The sequence below is a fragment of the Temnothorax curvispinosus genome, unplaced genomic scaffold (genome assembly GCF_003070985.1).
Source record: "Temnothorax curvispinosus isolate PA1 unplaced genomic scaffold, ASM307098v1 QBEX01008784.1, whole genome shotgun sequence".
Classification (NCBI taxonomy): Eukaryota; Metazoa; Arthropoda; class Insecta; order Hymenoptera; family Formicidae; genus Temnothorax; species Temnothorax curvispinosus.
In genome coordinates, this window is record NW_020218564.1 from 364,839 (window position 1) to 384,891 (window position 20,053).

The window sequence follows — 20,053 nt, forward strand, 5'->3', positions numbered from 1 at the left end:
CCTGTATGTTGCATGTATTATACATATACGTCTATAGTGTGGCATGTTGCTCCCAATAGACACCGTCGTCGCTCCGTCGATCTTCGCGGCTTCATCTTCGACACGCATACATGCTCACGCATCCGCATTTCCACACTATGCGCTCTTTCAACATCTAAAAGCCGCGCATGAGCGACGAAAAGTCACAGACGATTGTGAGGACACCTTCAACCCCTACTGTACGGGGAGTTAAAGCGCAAGCCTCGAATCGATCTTCCACCCCCATCCCTCCGGGCGTTCGCTAAGAACAACCCCGGCCGACGACTCTGTTGTCGACCCAACAACAGTTCAAAACCGCCCGAGACCCACGGCAAACATGGCGTTGGATTTCGCAGCGACGTACAAGGTTTTGGTGCTGGGCGACTCGAACGTCGGCAAGACCTGTATCGTGCATCGCTATTGCGACGAACGGTACTACGATACTTACATCTCGACGATAGGTGAGGAGACACGCGTATGCGTATGACCGTAAAAATATACATCGGGTTTTCCATTCACCCGCGGCGACCGCCTCCGAAGCCGCTTTGTTGAGTCGTTTCAACGACTTGTTGTGACGTATCTTGGCGCCAGTTGCGACTGGTTTGCGACAGCTCATCTTCTCTGGTACAATAAAGTCACGCGCTTTAATTTTGCTCCGGGTACTAAGAACTAATGTATGGGTTCCATACATCGTTGACACACGTAGACGTTAATTAACCCTCGGCTATTATCGATGAGGTCACGTCTTTGTCTGTAAAGTAGATTTTACATACTATCGGAAAAAAAAATTTCTACTACATTTATTTTTTTGACATCGTTCTAATTTAACGCGTTTAATGCATATTGTCCTCATTTTTTCCATTTGTGAAACAATGAGAGACAGAGTCAACTATCTTTTTGATCCTTTTTTATGATTAACTTAAATCAAATATCACTTATATTTTTAATAAGAACAAACAAACAGTAATAATTACTTTATTTACCAAATTTAGGTGAACTTGCAAATTGACGTTTGGGGCATACTTATATGTATATTCCGTAAAATGTATATTGAGTTAGCATCGATCAGCTGATTATTTGGTTACATCCGGCCTTCGATGTTGCGATGCAACTGTCTAATTTTAAATTTACTGTCGGGCCGAACTATTTCTGGCAATTATCCCGATACAAATTATCATAATTACAAAAATGTTCGAAAGATATATCCTCGCTTGTGTGAAAATATTTTAATTAGCTATTCACTAACTAATTGCTTATTGTTCTCCGTTATAAAGAGTAATTCAGCTCCATACATAAGGTTTTAATCATCCTATTTGCACGCGAGGAATATATGAAAGTCTGGTGTACAAACTGTTGCAATAGCCATCTAATTAATAAGCATCTAATTGTTCCGTGCTACAAACATAATTGAAGTGTATCACGAGTCCTTGATTTTATTTGAACTTTAGAATTTGCTCGGTATTTAAATATCCTGAAAATATTTACGCATAATAGATGTAAATGGCGAATATATCTGCAGGTATTGACTTCAAACAAAAAATCATTAACTTGGACGGAACGCCGATTAAATTACAAATCTGGTAAGTATTAATTAGTCCTCTCTCGCAAGTTTTTAATAGATAGTTAATTGTCAAGTAACGTTTTAAAATTAAATAAAAGAGCCTAAGTTCTTTTCTAAAAAAAAATTTAGAATTTCAGTTTTTATTTTTAATTCTCTTGAGTTTTACAAAATAGAATCTGCATGTGTAAAACTGTAAAATGACAAGTCGTATATATAAAAACAGAATGAAATAGCAGAAAGTATATCTGTGAATACATCTTTTTTTTTTAAAAGGGATACCGCTGGCCAAGAAAGATTTCGAACTTTAACAACAGCGTACTATCGTGGTGCCATGGGTATCCTTTTGATGTACGATGTCACTAGTTTGGAGAGTTTCAACCATCTGTCGTACTGGCTACGAAATATCCAAGAAGTAAGATTAAAAAGATTCTAAACATAGAACATAGAACATTACGCGAACGGAAATAAACTCGCGCTAATTACTTTTTAAATGGTCACGTTTATAAAGATCTTAAGAATCTCAGAACAAAAATTTAAAGTGCTAAAAGATTACTTGAAAGTTACGATCCGAAAATGTCAAATGGGGAAAAGTTTGAAGAAAGTTGATAAAATATGTTAGAAGATTACAAGTTGCACGTACCTACATCGACCACTTAAGCGTGTGAAATTCAGAGTTTAATAAATTAGACTTTTAAAGAAATTAATTCTACGAAAGAACGCTTCCGTAATCGATCCAAAGTCATCCTAATGCAATTGTCATACGAGAGCATGAATCATAAGCAATTCCGTCGTTTGCATCACAGAATGCGTCACCAGACGTAGTAAAAGTTTTGGCGGCCAATAAATGCGACGCAACCGCGAATCGGGCTGTGGAAGCTGAGAGAGGTCAAAAGATCGCTGAAAACTTTGATATGCCTTTCTTCGAGGTATCGTGCAAGGAGAACATCAACATCGAGGAAGCTTTCCTCACTCTAGCCAGAAGAATACGAGAACAACGGGGTCGCCGGGTAATAAGACTGATTGCTACGAAGAATCATTTCCATTATATTCCTGCATAGTTTAAAAAAAATTTTTTAAGTGTACTTAAAAGCTATAATTTTTACATTATTACTATTAAAGTTACATTCTGCATCAAGTAAGTTAAAGCGAAAACTTTTCTTCGGGATATAATAGAAGAGATTTCTATGAAACGATTCTTTCCTCTCTTATCTTTTGTAAGCTTAACGGGACCGAGCTTTCTACTAGCGCAATGAACAACTGCGTTGCAGGCTAGCCTGTTCGAGGCTTCCGAGAGAGAAGGCGCGGACAGTATAATTAAGGCGCAGTCACCGTCTCAACAAGGTGATGCCTGGAGATGCAGCTGTTAGTTCGATGGACGATCAGCGGAGGTCTATCTTGCCGGTTGGAAGTTTCGACGGCAGCCAAGAATTAAATCCGGGGACAAAGGATTTCGTCTGTTCATCGTGCACAAGGGGAGAATCGCTCATTTCCATACCTGTACATATGCGATCGTGAATCGGTCGTGAATCGTCGAACGGAAATCGACTTGGACGACGAGAAAGGTGTTCGTATATACCCTGCGAGGGTGGCAATTATTCACGCTACTACCACACCATTTGCAATAATCGCAATGGATATTATAGGTATTATCTCAAGAACCCTGCACCCTATTACGCGCGAAAGTCCGAATGACGACGTCGCGCGTCGTAGCGTAATGCAGCGGCGGTAGCACGAAACAAATGTGGACTGCCGCGATCCTGGATCGTCATCACAGTCATGATAAACACTATTTAGGAAACATTTGTCGCCCGTGCGAGGTATAAGCTCTCGCTCTGGATAATACGAAAACACATCACGTACACGCACATTACGGTTAAGCCCGAGCTACGAGTTTCGAGATTATCGCAAAGTTCTATCTATGATACGCGATTTTACGTCATAGATGTCTATTTATACTGACGCGAGTCACGTTTGTACGAATGTAGAGATTTGACGAAGAGCTCTTGCTACGAGGTAATCGGAATGCCTGAACGTATCATCGACAGACGCGTCGATATAACTGATCTGATTAATTGTAGGCCGGTTCCACGAATATCGGTTGACTTTTCCGAGTAAACTGATGATTTTTATTCCGCGCGAGTTTGATGTAATTCAAAAATATTTAGCAGATCAGCTGGGAGAGAAAAGACTACAGAAATTTATGAGACAGAAATTCGACGAAAGGATCGCGAAATGTGTATTTGTCTACGAACAATTTTTCGAAAAATCTCATCGATGTTAGACTTTCGCGGATCAGACGCATTCATTGGGTATAATCATAAGCAGTTTAAGAACGTTCACTTAGATTCGCTTGGTAAGGCCTAACTAAAAGAAAACATCTTCTCGACGCTATTAAGGCAGCACACTTTCGCAGTAATCGACGTATTACTATTCTAGTATGTCTACCCGAGAAAGACATCGTCAAGCGCATTGTGATTACCGTCTAAAAACGATATTACTATATAAGACTTGCGATTACTATACCGATGTCTCTCAACGAGGACCAGGGTTCTTCCCTCAGGGAAGGACTTGCGCGATTACGTCGGGATTATTTGATGCACAGATGCCAAAGTTTGCATAAATGTTTTTTTGATGTCGAGTATTCGAAGCAAACACCAACAATCAAACTATGAAGAATAATGTTTATTTTAATATCGAGATGTGAATAATTTTTTAATAAACATGTGGTTTTCGAAGTTGAAAATGTTTAACGAATTAAACAAAATTTCAATTTTGATCTTTTAAAGTTATAAAAATATTTCCTGGAAATGACAAATTTAAGTAAAAGAGATGAGTGTTAAAGAAATATTCAAGGAAGTATTCTGGAGTATTTTCTAAAATGTTTTGTTTAACTAAATATATCAAAGAGACCGCGATTTATTGCACTATTGCACGCGAAGCTTTATTGATGTCGAATAAAACTTTCCTTCTGCCTTGAGAAAATGGTGTAGCGTAAGACTAGCAAATGCTATTTGTACTCAAAAGAAGAATCGCTAATTCATGTGTTCATAAAAAAATAAGCCTGTTCTCAGAGCCTGAAGTGAAGTTTCGAAACAAGGCCGAATCGAGACGAGCACTTGATATCTGTATATCAAACCTTTCATATCGGTGCACACACGTGATAATCCACGCTTAATTAATGCGCTTTGATAATCGTGATGGAACATTTTCCGTGATCCGTATTATATTCGACGTTTCGCGATAATGCAATACATTCTACTTACAGAATGTCACAGCACCAATCTTGTTTCGCATAAAAAAATGGAGCACTTACGTAATAGTCGTGTGAAAAAAAAGGATAATAGCATCCTTGCGTTTTTCACGGGCCATATTTGCGGCCGCAGGGTTTAAGGTCCGTTAAGGTCCGAGAGATTATGTTAGCTGCCATGTAACACACTGCAATACGTACATATTTTAATACGTAGCGTAAATCATTCGATTAATCTTAAATGATAGAAAAATTAATCTTTCTAACTTTTAAATGCTGAGAGAGTTTTCTTAAATAAACTTATATAATAAAATTAAGTTATTTCGATTTTTATTTACTTTTTATTCGATGCGTTTACTTGCAAGGCAGATTTACTGATTGCGTCATAGTAAATGGGATTGGAAAATAAATTGGATAAGAATTTACATATAGAAAATATAATTATTGAAAAAGAAATATATATAAGACATATAATAATGTATAACTATTTCAACGACAACAAGAAAGTTCATTATAAAAATTCGTTCTTCAAGATTTGATTGAACCTTCAATCCTATTCACAAGTCGTTTTCATATTACAAAAAATATTTTCCCTATTGTTTAGAGAATTATTCGTATTTATTATATCGAGAATCACATTATAATTAACAAAACATTGATGGTTGTCGGCCTTTCGATAAAATCACTTTCACCGTTCATACTTCTCGTTTACGCTGGCAGAAACATAAAAGCCTTTATTGTGCCTATCAATGATTATAAGAAAGAAAATAAAGACGAAAGGAAAAGATAGATAGGAGATACGTTGTACGAGATATCGTAACAGATCGCTTTATGATCGAGAGGAAAACTATGGAAAGGTAACGCGATGTGTGTGATGGTCGATGCCCGATTGAAGCTACAATTAAAATCTCGTTTCATTATTATCTCCGAGAACATTGTATTTTCGGGATTATGCGAGAGAGAATCGATAGATACTTGCGATATATTATTGTTTTCTCATTCGTAAGTACATATATCCTAAAAATCGAATCTCTCATCTTCTGGAGAATTGCGAACAATTTTCACTGCTACGATTTCTGATTTATATACACAACAATCACAATTCCGCTTCAGGCTGCATTCACGTGCAATTCGAACTGCATTGCGAATGGCAATCTTGTAACTCTAAACATCTTCTGGTGGTGTGATATAATGAGGGCGCCCGCGAAACTTTGCGAAAACCCAATTCGCGCTTTTTTGCACGCTTGCATGCGTGATTGCAAGTTGCATCGCGACACAGCCGAGAGTCTAAAGAGCGCATGCACTCTTCAAACGAGAAGCGCATTATATCCGTCGCGATCGATCGACGTTGTAACGATGATGCCGACGAAACGAGATCACTTCGCGCACGTTAACGGAATACCTAGTGATCACCACGGCACCGCACCGTTTGTTTTTTCAGCCGCAATCCTAAACGTAATACTTTTACGGTATAGGCTTTGTACCATTTGTGCAAGACGATATTATATAAATATAAATATACATATATGTATTATATATATACACACACGATAACGACGGTATATATATTTGTTGCTTTTATATATTTATAAATCGCGGCATATTTGTATAAAAATACTATGGAATTCGATTGTTTCGCCCGCTAAGCAACCTACATGTGCCCTTTAATTAACAATCAGGATTTCCCAAACTTAAAATGCGGACGTGAACTGAACTTTTTCGATGCGTATATTTTCTCAAAATCTAATGGCGTACCAAAACAACGAAACTAATGTATTTTCGCCCGTACGAGATTTCGCGTAAATCGCTTTTAAATGAATCTGAAGTTGCAGTTATCCAAAAATTAATGTCGCAAAAATATTTAACAATTTTTTTTTAATTTGATCATGAAAATTTGGATGAAATAAGCAAATGTCTGTATCGTTGTCAGAGGACCAGTGTATATATCTCAAAAGTTTGGGAAACCTTGGATTATCGGAGATTAGATGTGGTTAGAGAAATTTGGTTGTCGATTGTGCTCCATTCTCGTCAACTCTTCTTTAGATGCGCGCATGATTTGTCAAGACTATCATTTATTTTCGTTCCGCGAACTATTTGTAACGAGGAAAAGCACCTGTGGAATTTGACATTATCTTTTTTTAAAATAAAATTCTCTAGTTAAGATAAAACGGCGCGAGGCAAGAAATGTAGAAACTTTTTGTGTAAAGTTATAAATACGGCAACGTAGAATTGGCATTCAAATGTAGAATTTTCATTAAAAATGCAGGTGCTTGTTTCTCGCAAAAAATGTGGAGAAAATATTAAAAAAGAAAAAAGTAAAAAAAAGAGCCAATTGTAAGAACGGCGTCGCCCACGTGAATGGTAGAGTCGCTTGTACAAATTTTTGTTAAGGAACGCTGGATCGTTTGCTTCATCGAAGTGCTTGATTTCTCGTCCGAAGCTGGTCTTCGGCTGAAGAATCTCTTGAAAGAGAATTTTTTTATATGACTTAGTTTAACCTGCCACGTATGTGCGCGCGCGTGCAGCGTCGTAAACTAGCGTTTTTTTTCACGTATCGTGAGTCCAACGGTGTTTTATCAAATCAATCATTCCGTAACCCTGTCCTTGAGATTCCACGAAAAATATGCGTGACGGAATATCGGGATCACGCGTTCGCGCTGAAACCCTTTCACCTTGTATTCGCACAGATCTCTGTGGCATTCTTAGTCTGTAGAGATTTCTGATTTCGCAAAATTTCTTATAGAATTCGGTTCTGTCACAGTTTTGTCTGGATTTTAGAATAAATTATGCAAAATCAAAAATATCTTTAGTCCCATTTTGCATTCTAGTTACGGCTCTGCGAATTTACAACTCTCGATTTTCAACGACTTTTGCGATTTTTCAACGATATGATGAAAGTTTTTTGATAGGAATCAGCTGTGTTTTTGTTACGAATCTTGTTAAGGTATATAGAGATGAAATAGAATGGCTGATCGGACGAGTAGTTTTGGCTGGCAATTTTTTTCAATCTGGTATCAAATTAAGCCGACGTTCTTCGTAAAAAAAATTGTTAAAAATTTTTTGTATCGATGCTCGAAGTTGTAAAGCAAGAAGACTTTGTCCGATTACCGAGGAGATAAATGTGGGGATGATAAACGTATGATATAACGATAGCTTTTACAATGTTTGATTTGCCATTTTATCACGTCACCCTCAAAAGAATGATCATGTTATTACATAATTTAATTCAAACTTCGCGATCGATTATCTAAATGTATAAGTGTATAAGAGAAGTTTTTAAGTTTGTAGAGAAACAACTTGTTCAACTCGATGTCTGAATCAATAATAAATAAAGATACACACTTTTTACCTATAACATATATACTACGCCTTCTTCTTATCGGAGCATAAGCTCTATTCCGAGATATTAAAAGAAGGAAGAGAGAAAAATTTAATCAGTGTTTATCGCCGAAGAACACGAAAGACACAAGCGGAACAGGAGAAATAAGCGGGTCACTCATACTTGACAAAAGTAAGGAGGAAAGTGAGGCTTGATTGTAACGCAACGGTTCACCGAGTGCGTGACCCAAGTGTGTTAAACGAATTGCTCAACCGTACGACTCACGCACCGCGTTCGGAGGACATCTTTAGCATTCGCCGCGCATCGCCAATACGTGATAGTCTTTGGCGATAAGACGCGAACGATTATCGGCGTGAATCAGCGCATTGAAAATGGAGGACGATACGGCACCGTTTTCCAGCTGAGCGCCCGCGCTGAATCGCACGCACCAGGAAGCCCACGGAGAAGCGCAAGGTTCCCCCGTTGACAGGTAGATATACGCGCGCACATTGCGTTGCGTTGCGTCTTCTCTCTACCTCGTAATGGAGAACACGCTCGAGCTCGCGCTCGTCAACGCGGGATTTAGCGGATTGTCACGTCCGCAAATTGCACGATACGCGGGACGTAGGCCGGCAGTCGCGTGTCACGTCATTCGACGTTCAAGATCGCGATTGTGCCGTGACAGTGGAAAAAATTAAACGAGACTCGGAAATCTCGGAATCAACGGATCGATAAGGAGAAGTCAGATGTCCGATATATCGAAAAATCCCGTAGACTCTGGAAACAAAGAGAAATAAAAATAATCTCTCCAAGGCTACAGATAATACATTATTATCTTCGGTCAACATCCTCAATTGTCCCTCAATAGATGTTTAAAAGATATTCTGCTGATCTACTGAAAAACGCATATCTTTTGAATCGCGGATCTGTTTTGACTAGGCTAAAATAGCAATGTGAAATAGTAGTACGTGCGCAGACTACAATCGTCGCACGATATAACTTAAAGCACGTGCGCGTCATGACTCACATTACGGCAAGCAACGCGCGTCCATTCAAACAAGCGCGTCGCGTCGAGAGATGAATCACGCAGGCAGATGAGCGAAGCGCATCTCGTTCGAGCGCCCAGAGTCTCGAGCGGAACAATCCGGGCTACTCCACCATATTCATTCTCGTTTAAACGTGCCGAAGTCGTGGTTGCGAGCGATTGAAGATAAAATATATTTGCCTCGTTCCTCGTTAAATTTCTCGTTGTAACTGGCTTCGATTTGACGCGGAGTCACTGCTGAATTCCAAGATTAAAAGGCAAATGTCATCGAACTCGTAAAAATTGTGCCGTACGTCAGGCTCCGCAACGCGCGCCGCTTGTCCCGCCGTTCGACTAAGCATGGCGGTGGACGACATGTTCGGTGTCGATGGCCTCTAGAGCAGGTGGCATGCGCACCGCTTTGCCCCGGAGATCGGAGCTGCCGAGCCGTGGTCTTCGAAGCGTAAGATGGCCGCGGTGACAGATACGAGGAGCTGTCAACTCCGCCCGGGGTCCTAAAGCCTAAATTCCGTGTCACGCGGCGGGCCGTTTCCGCGCCGCGCGTCGCGTCGTGCTAATCTCCGCGTTGCGTCGCGTTGCATCGGACCGCATTGCGATGCGCGAGTACGCGAGTCCGCTCGGGACCGTCCGTCAGACAGAAACGCACCCAGGCAGTCCGAGAACGCACGTCACCTCGTAACCCGTACGTATATACGCGCGTTTATAAAGTTTGGTTCCGCGCGCGCGACCCGTTTGACGTTTCTCTTCCCTCTCGCGAACTCTCAACGTTCTGCGCGACGGTCGATCGTACCGAGGCGTGTCGGCGCCGCGATAATCAAACCAGTTCGAGCCGATCGAACTCTGCCGCCTCGTCGCATTGTAAGGCTGTTTTTCCGCAGGAATAATTTTCGCCGTCACGTCGAGACTGTTCTCTCAATCATGGAGGCGATAGTGGAGTATAATTATGTGGCGCAAGAGGATGACGAGTTGACGCTAAGGAAAGGTGACATCATCACTGGGATCAAGATGATGCTTGGAGGATGGTGGGAGGGCACCCTGAGGGACAAGCGTGGCATGTTTCCCGATAACTTTGTTAAGGTATTACGCATCGAATCATCCCTTTTATTGATTTATCATCTCTGTACACTCATAGATTCTCACGCGGAAATATTTGGCGTGCAGGTATTGGACTCCTCCTCGACCGCCAGCGGAAATAACGGCAGCGAGACCGTAAGCAGCACGAAATCTGACGAGAATGTCACCTTAAGGAATGGCTCCGGTAGACGTTTCTGCAAAGTCCTCTTCAGTTACGAACCTTGTAACGAGGACGAGCTAACTTTAGTGCCGCAAGACTCCATAGAATTTTTGGGAGAAGTGGAGGAAGGATGGTGGAGAGGTCGTCTCAGAGGTAGAGTCGGTGTGTTTCCTTCAAATTTTGTTTCTGCACCTGCCCCCGAAGAACAAGAGAGGCACAAGGAGAGAGACAAGAAGGAAATATGTAGAGTACTCTTTCCCTATGAGGCTGCTAATGAGGATGAGCTTACTTTGGTTGAAGGAGATATAATCACCCTTTTCTCTAAGGATGCGCTGGACAAGGTTTATAATCCATCTGATTAGTATTAATTAACGAATTAACGAATAATAACAGTAAGTACATGATTAGTATATTAAACATGTATAATAATTTATATAGGGTTGGTGGAAGGGAGAATTGAGGGGACAAGTTGGTTTGTTCCCTGACAATTTTGTCGAAGTGATTGGTATAAAAAACGAATCCCAGGAACAAGATTCCCAATGGCATGAAACATCGTCGCTAAGTGCAAAGTCGACCATTAGACATTCCCATCAAGTGAAGAAAGTCGAGAAAGCGCACGTTAGAAAAAGTCTGGATACCAGGAATGTACATTCGAGTAATATATCAGGTAAGATATGATTATTTCGTATCGGAACGATACTTTTTATTTTGCGTGAGTATAACACGCAATTTTGTATTTTGCTAGATCACTTCCCTACTCTAGACGCTGCTAAAAAGGGCCTATCTACATTGTCGTCCACCTCAACGTCGTCGTTGACATCTACCGGAAGCGGAAACAGTGATAAGAAAACGGCCGGTAGCCATTCGATTATATCGAGCCTAAAGCGTTTCGTAAGCGACGTAGGAAATAATAACGGGATCAGCAACACGACGAGTACCGCTTCGGAGTGTCGCGAGGAGTTGGACGGCGTAGAACGAGGGGAGGGCACTCCGCTTTCGCATTTGACAGCTTCTCGCGCTAAAGCGCCTCGGCGACGTCCGCCTTCGTCGCAGCATCTACGCCACGCTGCTGGATCCAACGCAAGCGCATCCTCGACGCTGCCAACCGTTCCCAACACTCTTTTGGTAACTATGACTTAAAACAAGCATTAACATCATGCATTAAATTTTGAATAAAAGTATATTGATTTTAATATCTTTTATAATTTGTAGGAAGATAATCTGTCTAATGGACGCACCGATGGAACCACGTTGGAACAAATACCTGATGAAGAAACGGACGGGCTTGCGGCAAAAGCGAGAAGAAAAGCACCATGGGTAATGCGCCACTCTTAGAGATAAAATAAACAGAATGTAAGAAATATATATCGCGTTCATTAATCTTATCGTTATTAATATCATCGTCGATTCCCTGCAGGTCGAAGAATTGAAGATGAATCAGATGGAGAGGAGAAAAACCGCTACGGTAGAGCGAGTCGATAAAGTGGAAGTTAAAAAGGAACGAAATTTCTCGCGGTAGGTTTTGACTTTTTTTGATGACTTATTAAATCCGTTACTTATGTCGCGAATATGCGAATATAATGTACATTATCTTATCGCTCATTAGATTAATGACACAAGGAAATACCGCGGATTCCACTAACAAACAGGATACCGATAACGACGATAGCAAACCGAAAGATAAAAGTCCGAGAGCCGAAACAAGCCCCCACGCCGACCAAAGTCCTAGTTCATCTGGTCAACCTGCCTACGTGCCGTATGCCCTCTACAGTAAATTATTGGAAAGGGTAAATATTAAAATAATCCATACGCTATTAAATTTTCATTTCAGTACGTTGCATGCACACGCGAGGACACGCGATATTAATATAAATTGCTTCAACAAGGTCGCCGCGTTAGAGGAGAAACAAGCGGTATTGCAGGCGACAATAGGACAGCTCTCCGAACAGCTCGTACCTCTTCTCGCAAACGCATCGGTTAACAGCAAAGTATAATACGTATCGGTGTTAAGAGAGAAAAATCAATAGTATATTTATCTGCCCGTACTACCACTGTGTTGTTTTCTCATTAAATCACATAATGAGAAAGAAACTAATACTGCTAGAATAACTATTACTGTTGTTATATATATATACACACACACGCATATATATTTATTCATTTGGTAGTATACGTTTATTGTTTGCTCCGTCGATGCAGTATTCGCGTGACCCGGTTAAAAACGGAACATTCCATATGACATTCTTCGTCTGTAAAAGTATTTCTTTTTTATTTGATTTTTGATAATTTAACAGATCTCATTGTAACTGCCGGAATTGATCACTCTCTTGATAATCATAACCCATTTACGGATGCTTATAGACGTTCGCAATCGCGCAGCTTAAGCTCCACAATTTTCATTTCAAACTCACGACACATATCAAATTATGAGACGCAAATCTTCAATGTACATTTGCACATATTCTAGATTATTATGACAAAACTTCCCTGTTATCAGTAGCACGAAAAATCTTGCGACGTAAAGTTCCAAAAAGAGAAAAGAAAGAAGGAAAAAATAGCGCAAGTGTCCTTCCAGATGGGTGCCTGTGCTTTTCTTGTACCAATTTGCATTTTATTCATTGTTTTATGTTACTTATTTACGTATATATTTTAATAGAATTTACGAAAGATTGCTAACTATCTTAATTTTATTATCACAGACGATAAGAATACTTGGAGAAAAGGATAGAAAAGTACTTAAATTCGTAGTTCGATAGACGTAAGAATTATGTGATTCTTTTTTTTATCCAACGAACGCAGCTGCCTCGCGATAACTGCAATGTGTGATGATTTGCTGTAGGTTTCTTTAGTAATCTGAGTGCCAATGTAAGCATTTTTTTTGTTTATTGCATTTCCGAGATGCCTCATTCAACGATAGTGATAAGCGATCCTCGTTGATTTTTCACGAGAAATATCACCGGACTGCGGACCGAAATACGCGACTCGTACAAGTCTAATTCGACGCGTTCGTCGAGCCATTTATTTTCACCCGCTTATCGAAGCATGTTCCGCTCCGGAGCGGAATGTCTTTGAAACGGTGCTAATAGCACGATATGTGATATATCGTAGCGTCACGTGGTTATAATATACATATAGGAATGAGGCACAGCGAGAGAGAAACATTTATGAATGAAAAAACTTCTGTTCTGTCCTAAATATCATGAAAGTATCATGACAGGACGATAAAACTATAAGAATGCATTGTAGGCCGCTTTGAACGACAGATTAGCAGCTTTGTTCGATACATTCGCGAAACGTGTTGAATATAAAAAAAAGTTTTTATTTTTTTTATGAAAATGGAATTTTAAGTAAATATGGTGTAAAATCTAATGAATAAAGATTAGAGATATATGAGAGGAAATACGAGACGCTATTTAATTTTTTATATCAGTATTCCATAAAATATATTTAATACTTTAACTAACAATAGTGGACTGAAAGCTATTTCCTCTAATCAGGTTGATATAAAAGAGACTTTATTTTTATGCAGATATGCATACATTGAATAATATGTATATATACATATATATATATATATTTTATTCTCTCTCGTCTCCATTAATTTTGAGCAATCAATAGTTCCATACTGCGGAACCTGGCAGGTTTGAAAAGCAGTACAATTATCATATTTACTTGATAATCGAATGTGTATATGTTGGTCGAATTGCAATTTATCAATGTACCGCACAGTGTTTAAGGTTCGTGTATAAAACGAAATATATTTTGGGGCGGCTCAATCACTTAATAATGTCTCGCAAATATACTTTAACTGCATAATGTACGTTAACAGCCATAATAAGTTTTGCAAGAGATTTTGCAAGAAAAAAAATTTATATTACGTTAAGTGAAATATTTTCTCAAATTAGAGAGGAAAAGTTACGATGCGGTAAAAAGAATTATTATTTCAAACGTAAGTTTTTATTTTACATGTAATCCGTCCCCATTAGAAAGAACATTAGAAAGATACCAATATGCAATTCATAAGTTGGCTTAATTATCGTAAGGCTATAATATTTGAATATATATATATATATTTTGAGTAATTAAATTTATGTATTGAATAGTTTGCACATGATTTTCCTTCTTTTTTTAGAGAAGGTATCATTTCGATATATTGACCTAAATCATTCATTATTTAAAGCACGCTTTTATCGACACACATATGCTGTTTCGAAAATTTAATCGCAAGGCATCGCAAGAATAGCTCGAAGTTAATTAACGAGCTCTAATTTTAACGAAGCGCAATGGCTTTTAACGACGGAGGTACCTCTTTATATTTGTAGAGTATCGTAGATAATTTTGAAGCGCTTCTCTTTGTAACTCCGTACAAGATTGTATTAATTTGCATAATATATATGTAACGCGTTCATTTTAATTAGAACTCAAGGGCAACTCTCTCAATCGGCATCTAATACTGAGACCATGCTTACAAAAGAAAGTTCAAGATAAACGAGACCACGTTTAGATTCGTACGTCGCTGTAATCACCTCTTTTTATACTTTTATATTTCGCTGCAGATCAAGTCGTTTGAACGGGACAATTTTTACGTGAATATATGTTCACTCACATGGTATACAAAGCTTCGGTTTACAAATGCGACACCATTATGCACCTTCTTGCAAGTGTAACGCGTGACAATAATAGTTTTTAAGCGAGTTCGAGAGAACTTTTGCTGATTTTTTTCTCTATAATTTATACGTTTTGAGTAGTTATTTTATAATCAGGATCCGTGGGAGCTCAATTAAAATATTTGGTTGCATTTTATGTCTTTTGGAGATATTTTTTAGAACGAACAGTTGTTTGTCAAGTATCAGTTAGTCATAGTTTCGCACGATTACAGGCACTATTACATCGTCTTCCCTCGTAATAATCTCTTGCGATTCAATCGTTAAATAAACACAATCATTCACCACTTTAATGTTAATGTGACCATTTTGAAAAAACGATATAAATGCGTTAATTAAAAATTAGACGTGTACTTAGGAATTTATAACGCCTTTCCGTTTGTCACCGAACTTCCAGAATTTGTTTGAAATGCAATGGGTGTTTCCCAGAATCATTGAGAAAATGTTAATCTGTAAATATAACAATGTTGAGCATTAATTCTGCGCATCGAGTGAGAACATGCGAGAAACGATCGTAACGAAATCTTTATTCTAAAAGTATCGCGTCCCAAATATTATCCTAATGCCAGTGAAAATCGACAGATTGTAATCGATCGTGTATTAATGACGATGCAACTATCTCTCACACGCTTTCGATCTATCACTATGTACGGCGCTATGGCGAATAAATATCGCTAATGAGGTTGTAAGACTAATATAATGGCAGACTTATTTCTGATTGTGTGTTGTTCGACATCGAATCTTATCGAGATCACTTTTATATCACGCTATAGCGTGCTGTTCTCGATGAATATCCTGTCGAAAAGCGTCGGACGCATGCGGCAGCGTACAGCTGTCTTGGCTGCATAGTTGCTAAGTGATATCCCTGTAGAAAGCATGCTCTAGAACGTAAGGAGACTGGAGTTAACGACCCGAGCGAAACGATTTTTAATGTTATTAACGTTAGGCCTATTATGTACATATACATGTGTAAGCGCAGCGCGATCGAGTGAGAGTTATATAAATATATTTTCCCTTCCTTTGTCAACGTGTCCAACCGTGCATACTTCGGATTAACAATCGTACCTGTAAATAAAGCCATCGGAGAGTGAAGTCACTCTCTATATACGCAATGCTGGAGTCCTGTAATCCTACATTAAAATCTCTATACATATTTAATGTCTGCCTTCATTCCGACCTTATCACTCACTGCTAAATGGTATCTGCGCAATACAAAAGCAGAACGAGAATGGTCCGTATTGTATGTGGGAATTAAAGACGGTGAGAATTGATTTAAGTTAATCCTATGCATATAATAATATGATAAAGGCTACTTCTTGTTTCTACTTCAATAGTCGTTCAGCTCGAGGTAAGAGTTTCTTTAATAAAAGTCAATAATTTGCGTTCGTAAGTTTATTTTTATGTCACGTACAATTGTTATTTCTTCTTAAAATGTATAATTGCATTTAAATACAATTGTATTATGTGCGACGATGATTTTTATGAGTTTTATGACGCTGCTGCTTCGACGATTCTTCTGGAGACAACGGCGAGAGTTCGCAGATAAACGGCAGCGATGCGCGACAAGGTATCACTTTCCAGAAGGGCAGCGAGTTTTTGGCAGGCAGCTTTGTGAGAGCGACACAGCCCTTCGAATACGACGGTTCCCCCTCGCCCCATGCTCGATAGTCGAAGCAAGACAAGGACTCGCCTGTCAAAAATCATATATTTTTCAGAGTTCTCTGTCGAGATACTTTTCGGCATGCGGCTTGAAAGATTATCTCGCTGCAAGCAAGACATATATATGTAGTCACGAATTACCGAATTCGTTCTTCCAAATTCTCTCCTTGTTTTCACTGCTCAGACCCACGAATCTGGTAAGATTATGTGACACGAATTTGCCGAGGCCTTCTGTGCGCTCCTCGCTAATTATGTGCGCGAGCGATGCGTTTTGCGTCTGGCAGAAACTTCGTGCCTCCGTATAATTCAGACTTTCAGACGAGAGCATGAACATCCCCGCTTTGGGAATACACTCCATCGTGGCATTCACTGAAAGTAAATAATATTTAATTAATAACATGTCGAAAGAGCTTACGGTTCGAAAAATAAATTCGGACGCGTGTATAACATTTAATATGGTTTGTGTGTTAATAATGGATAAATTTCATGGCATGATCTTTACGCGGGCTCTGATGTGAATAATTATAATTGCATTTACCGGGCGGAGATAAAATGTGGTACATGCTGTAATAATTGCAATTTGGAGTAGCCACGAGGGTGGTCATATTGTAATCTTCGGGACATTGAAGAGCTTGACACGAGTTTTCTCGCCCACCTGCGTGTCAGTAAAGAAACATCATAAGAATATACGCCAGGGAAATTACACGAAACGTACGTTGAATTAATCACGTTAATTGAACCGACTAATTACACCGCGTTTTACAACACAGTTGCACTTGTAATTCGCATTACGTTCCGCTATAATCATGAGGGCCTATCACGTGAAATGATCATAATTACACGCCGCAATTACGTTTAAATGTTTGCCATTCGCGTACCGGTGCGGTTTCTCGAGGAAATAAAATTGAAGGCGAGGGATTTCTTCGACGCGGCGAATTTTGCGCACTCGCTCACGTTGGAGACTATCTTTCGCGATATGATCGGTTGACTCGAGCACGAATTGTTCATTATTAGATCGTATTGCGGTAACTCATGGCGATTGATTAAGCAGCAGTGATCGCAGTAGGTAATTGAATACGCTGCACATATAATGAATAAAAACAATATCAAGTTAACGCTTGGCATTTCGTTAATATTTTAAAAGGGAATACGATTAATTACTTCGGAGCACTGTGGACGCACTGCGACTGATGTAACGCGCGTTCTGCATTTTCTTTCTGACGACGGAAATGCGAATGTTACGTGTTTCCGACTTCGGAAGTACACATCAAACGGACAAGATAATTGTGCAATTGTGGAAGCATTGAAGTCGTGCATAGTAAAAGATAAAACAAAAGCGATATCGCGGTTCAACCTCGATGTCTTCTATTTTCTAATCATTTACTTCTTCAATTTACGTTTGTTCTATATATATTTTTATTTCATCAGTTTGGTCGAGAATTATTTTCTAAGAAATAAAATAGGATTATTTTTAGAAACAAAGGATTATTTTTGTTTGTGATATCTAAGATATTTTTATTAATAATGGAACATATTGTATTCCAGTAACAATAATTACAAAGATGTATGTATATTATATACACGACTCGAGATATCTACAAACGGCATGGCATATCATAAAAGTAATCTTTATTTCGAAATTCATGATGCTATATCAACAGTACAGTTTCATGTCTTTTATGTTCTTGTCTCCTGTATGTCCGGCCTTTTGTGCGTGCCGTCGCAGAAAGGTCGGTTCGACGTCTGCTTGCAGTTGCACAGCCAATATTCCTTAGTCTCCGAAACAGTGAAACGTATGGGTCTGAGCTTTATCTTGAGGAAAATGTCTCTGTGCGTGCCGTCGCAGAACGGCTGGTTTCTGCTTCGTCCGCAGAGACACCACGTGTAATTCTTGCCAGCTTGAAGGTGTATTCTAAATGGCTTTTTGTCGTATATCACTCCGGTTCCAGATTGTTCATTGGCACTGTACGTGTCCTTCAGGGCATTCGTGGGTATCGGTGGACCGTCGGTTTTTGTGCAAAAGCGAGAGACCTGGAACATTTGAGAAAATGCCAAGTTAAGAGCAAAGCAAATTTTATTTTACTTCCTCTAGAAGAGGCCTATGATTTCGAGCTAGATTGTTAGGTTGATTTCAACAGCTAGGTCATCATAATTTTACCGTATCATTGTTTACGAACATTAGTTCAGGTTAGGGAGAAATAAGGTTAAAGGCGAACTATAAAGCAGAGGTTTGTTTATTATATCGACGACGTACATTTTTGTGATAGAAAGCGCTCAGACGAGGGAGTCGCGAAAATCGATTTAGTATGCTCATTTTGTTGAATTACGTCAATCACTTTTGAGCGTAGCAACACGCACTAAACTGAAAGCAACAATCGCACTCAAGAGAGTATCAAATCAACAACGCCCGAACGCCGACCACGTTGCCGAGCGGAGCACTATCAGCTGCAGCAACGTGTTTTTTTTTTTTTGCTTCGTTTGGTTGTGCCCTCTCCATCCAGCATCAATGAGCATACTACTACTGCGTAGCCCACGTGCCACAAGTTATTCAGCAAGTAAAGAAGAATATCAACATTATCGACCATAATGAAGTTTACCACTAGAGAGAATCCTAATATTGCAAATGTCAGTATTTTAAATATATAAATAATGTTAAATTTCGAGAGCAAGAACCCAATATTTAATCGTTGATTTAGAATAGCGTGATAAAAATTTGCGATAATTTTTTGATTGTGAAATTTTAGAATTTCTTAACAATTCACTATCCCATTGCAAATAAAAGTTCCTAAATCTTATAAGAAACTGAGAAATCATGCAATAATGATCAAGCGTATTAATTTAGTGGATTTTATCTTATTGTACGCATATATACACATGAGTGAAATTATGAATTTACATACTGATCTACATATCAATCTCTAACTCATCTCGTGACATTTACGATCGTTATACTGGAGCTATAACATTCGATTACGCGCAAGTAGCTTTTGATGCAAATTGGCCGATTAGAAACGTCGTCGCGTCCCATTCACTTTCGCTGAAAGTGAGGAGGACAAGTACATGTATAAGAAGCGACAAGTAAAAGAAAAAAAAGAGACTTATACTTCTGAGACCGCATTATATAAAATTTTACATCGCACGGCGATCGCGTGGCGCACGTAAATGCAATTAGAGGCAAATATTTAATCCAGTCAAACGGCCAATAAAACTGGATTACGATGTAGATCTCAACTTGTTATTATCTTAATTAAGCGGCATATCGAATGAGCCAATCCGACATTCGTGCTCGCGAAAAAGACGAATGTA

At 39.1% G+C, this 20,053-nt stretch overlaps 3 protein-coding genes across 3 annotated transcripts; 1 reads left to right on the forward strand and 2 right to left on the reverse strand.

Moving 5' to 3' along the window:
* The first annotated feature begins 340 nt into the window (after nucleotides 1-340).
* LOC112458294 (SH3 domain-containing kinase-binding protein 1-like) lies at nucleotides 341-15,298 on the forward strand. Its single transcript, XM_025021872.1, has 13 exons — nucleotides 341-479; nucleotides 1,538-1,598; nucleotides 1,853-1,991; nucleotides 2,383-2,586; nucleotides 2,848-2,934; nucleotides 10,109-10,267; nucleotides 10,352-10,765; nucleotides 10,863-11,091; nucleotides 11,170-11,549; nucleotides 11,637-11,741; nucleotides 11,842-11,939; nucleotides 12,031-12,211; nucleotides 12,311-15,298. The coding sequence occupies exons 1-13, from the start codon at nucleotides 356-358 to the stop codon at nucleotides 12,416-12,418; spliced, it is 2,289 nt and encodes a 762-aa protein (XP_024877640.1). The 5' UTR covers nucleotides 341-355; the 3' UTR covers nucleotides 12,419-15,298.
* A 1,186-nt stretch (nucleotides 15,299-16,484) lies between these two features.
* Nucleotides 16,485-17,907, reverse strand: LOC112458295. Its single transcript, XM_025021873.1, has 4 exons — nucleotides 17,626-17,907; nucleotides 17,286-17,402; nucleotides 16,889-17,116; nucleotides 16,485-16,778 (listed from the first exon to the last, which is right to left on the reverse strand). Exons 1-4 carry the CDS (start codon nucleotides 17,870-17,872, stop codon nucleotides 16,549-16,551), a joined length of 822 nt encoding a protein of 273 aa, XP_024877641.1. The 5' UTR covers nucleotides 17,873-17,907; the 3' UTR covers nucleotides 16,485-16,548.
* Nucleotides 17,908-18,354: 447 nt separating this feature from the next.
* LOC112458241 (CDGSH iron-sulfur domain-containing protein 3, mitochondrial) lies at nucleotides 18,355-19,190 on the reverse strand. The gene is made up of 2 exons (XM_025021755.1): nucleotides 19,002-19,190; nucleotides 18,355-18,778 (listed from the first exon to the last, which is right to left on the reverse strand). The coding sequence occupies exons 1-2, from the start codon at nucleotides 19,059-19,061 to the stop codon at nucleotides 18,425-18,427; spliced, it is 414 nt and encodes a 137-aa protein (XP_024877523.1). The 5' UTR covers nucleotides 19,062-19,190; the 3' UTR covers nucleotides 18,355-18,424.
* Between the last annotated feature and the right edge of the window lie 863 nt (nucleotides 19,191-20,053).

Bases quoted from the DNA above. Each gene is read 5' to 3' on its own strand.
- LOC112458294 (XM_025021872.1), top strand. From the start codon at position 356: ATGGCGTTGGATTTCGCAGCGACGTACAAGGTTTTGGTGCTGGGCGAC. The intron at 10,766-10,862 runs GTTTATAATCCA...TAATTTATATAG, and splicing joins CTAAGGATGCGCTGGACAAG to GGTTGGTGGAAGGGAGAATT. The intron at 11,940-12,030 runs GTAGGTTTTGAC...ATCGCTCATTAG, and splicing joins AAGGAACGAAATTTCTCGCG to ATTAATGACACAAGGAAATA.
- LOC112458295 (XM_025021873.1), bottom strand. From the start codon at position 17,872: ATGCCAAGCGTTAACTTGATATTGTTTTTATTCATTATATGTGCAGCG. The intron at 17,403-17,625 runs GTACGCGAATGG...ACTGACACGCAG, and splicing joins TTCCTCGAGAAACCGCACCG to GTGGGCGAGAAAACTCGTGT. The intron at 17,117-17,285 runs GTAAATGCAATT...ATTTACTTTCAG, and splicing joins CCACATTTTATCTCCGCCCG to TGAATGCCACGATGGAGTGT.
- LOC112458241 (XM_025021755.1), bottom strand. From the start codon at position 19,061: ATGAGCATACTAAATCGATTTTCGCGACTCCCTCGTCTGAGCGCTTTC. The intron at 18,779-19,001 runs GTACGTCGTCGA...CAAATGTTCCAG, and splicing joins GCGCTTTCTATCACAAAAAT to GTCTCTCGCTTTTGCACAAA.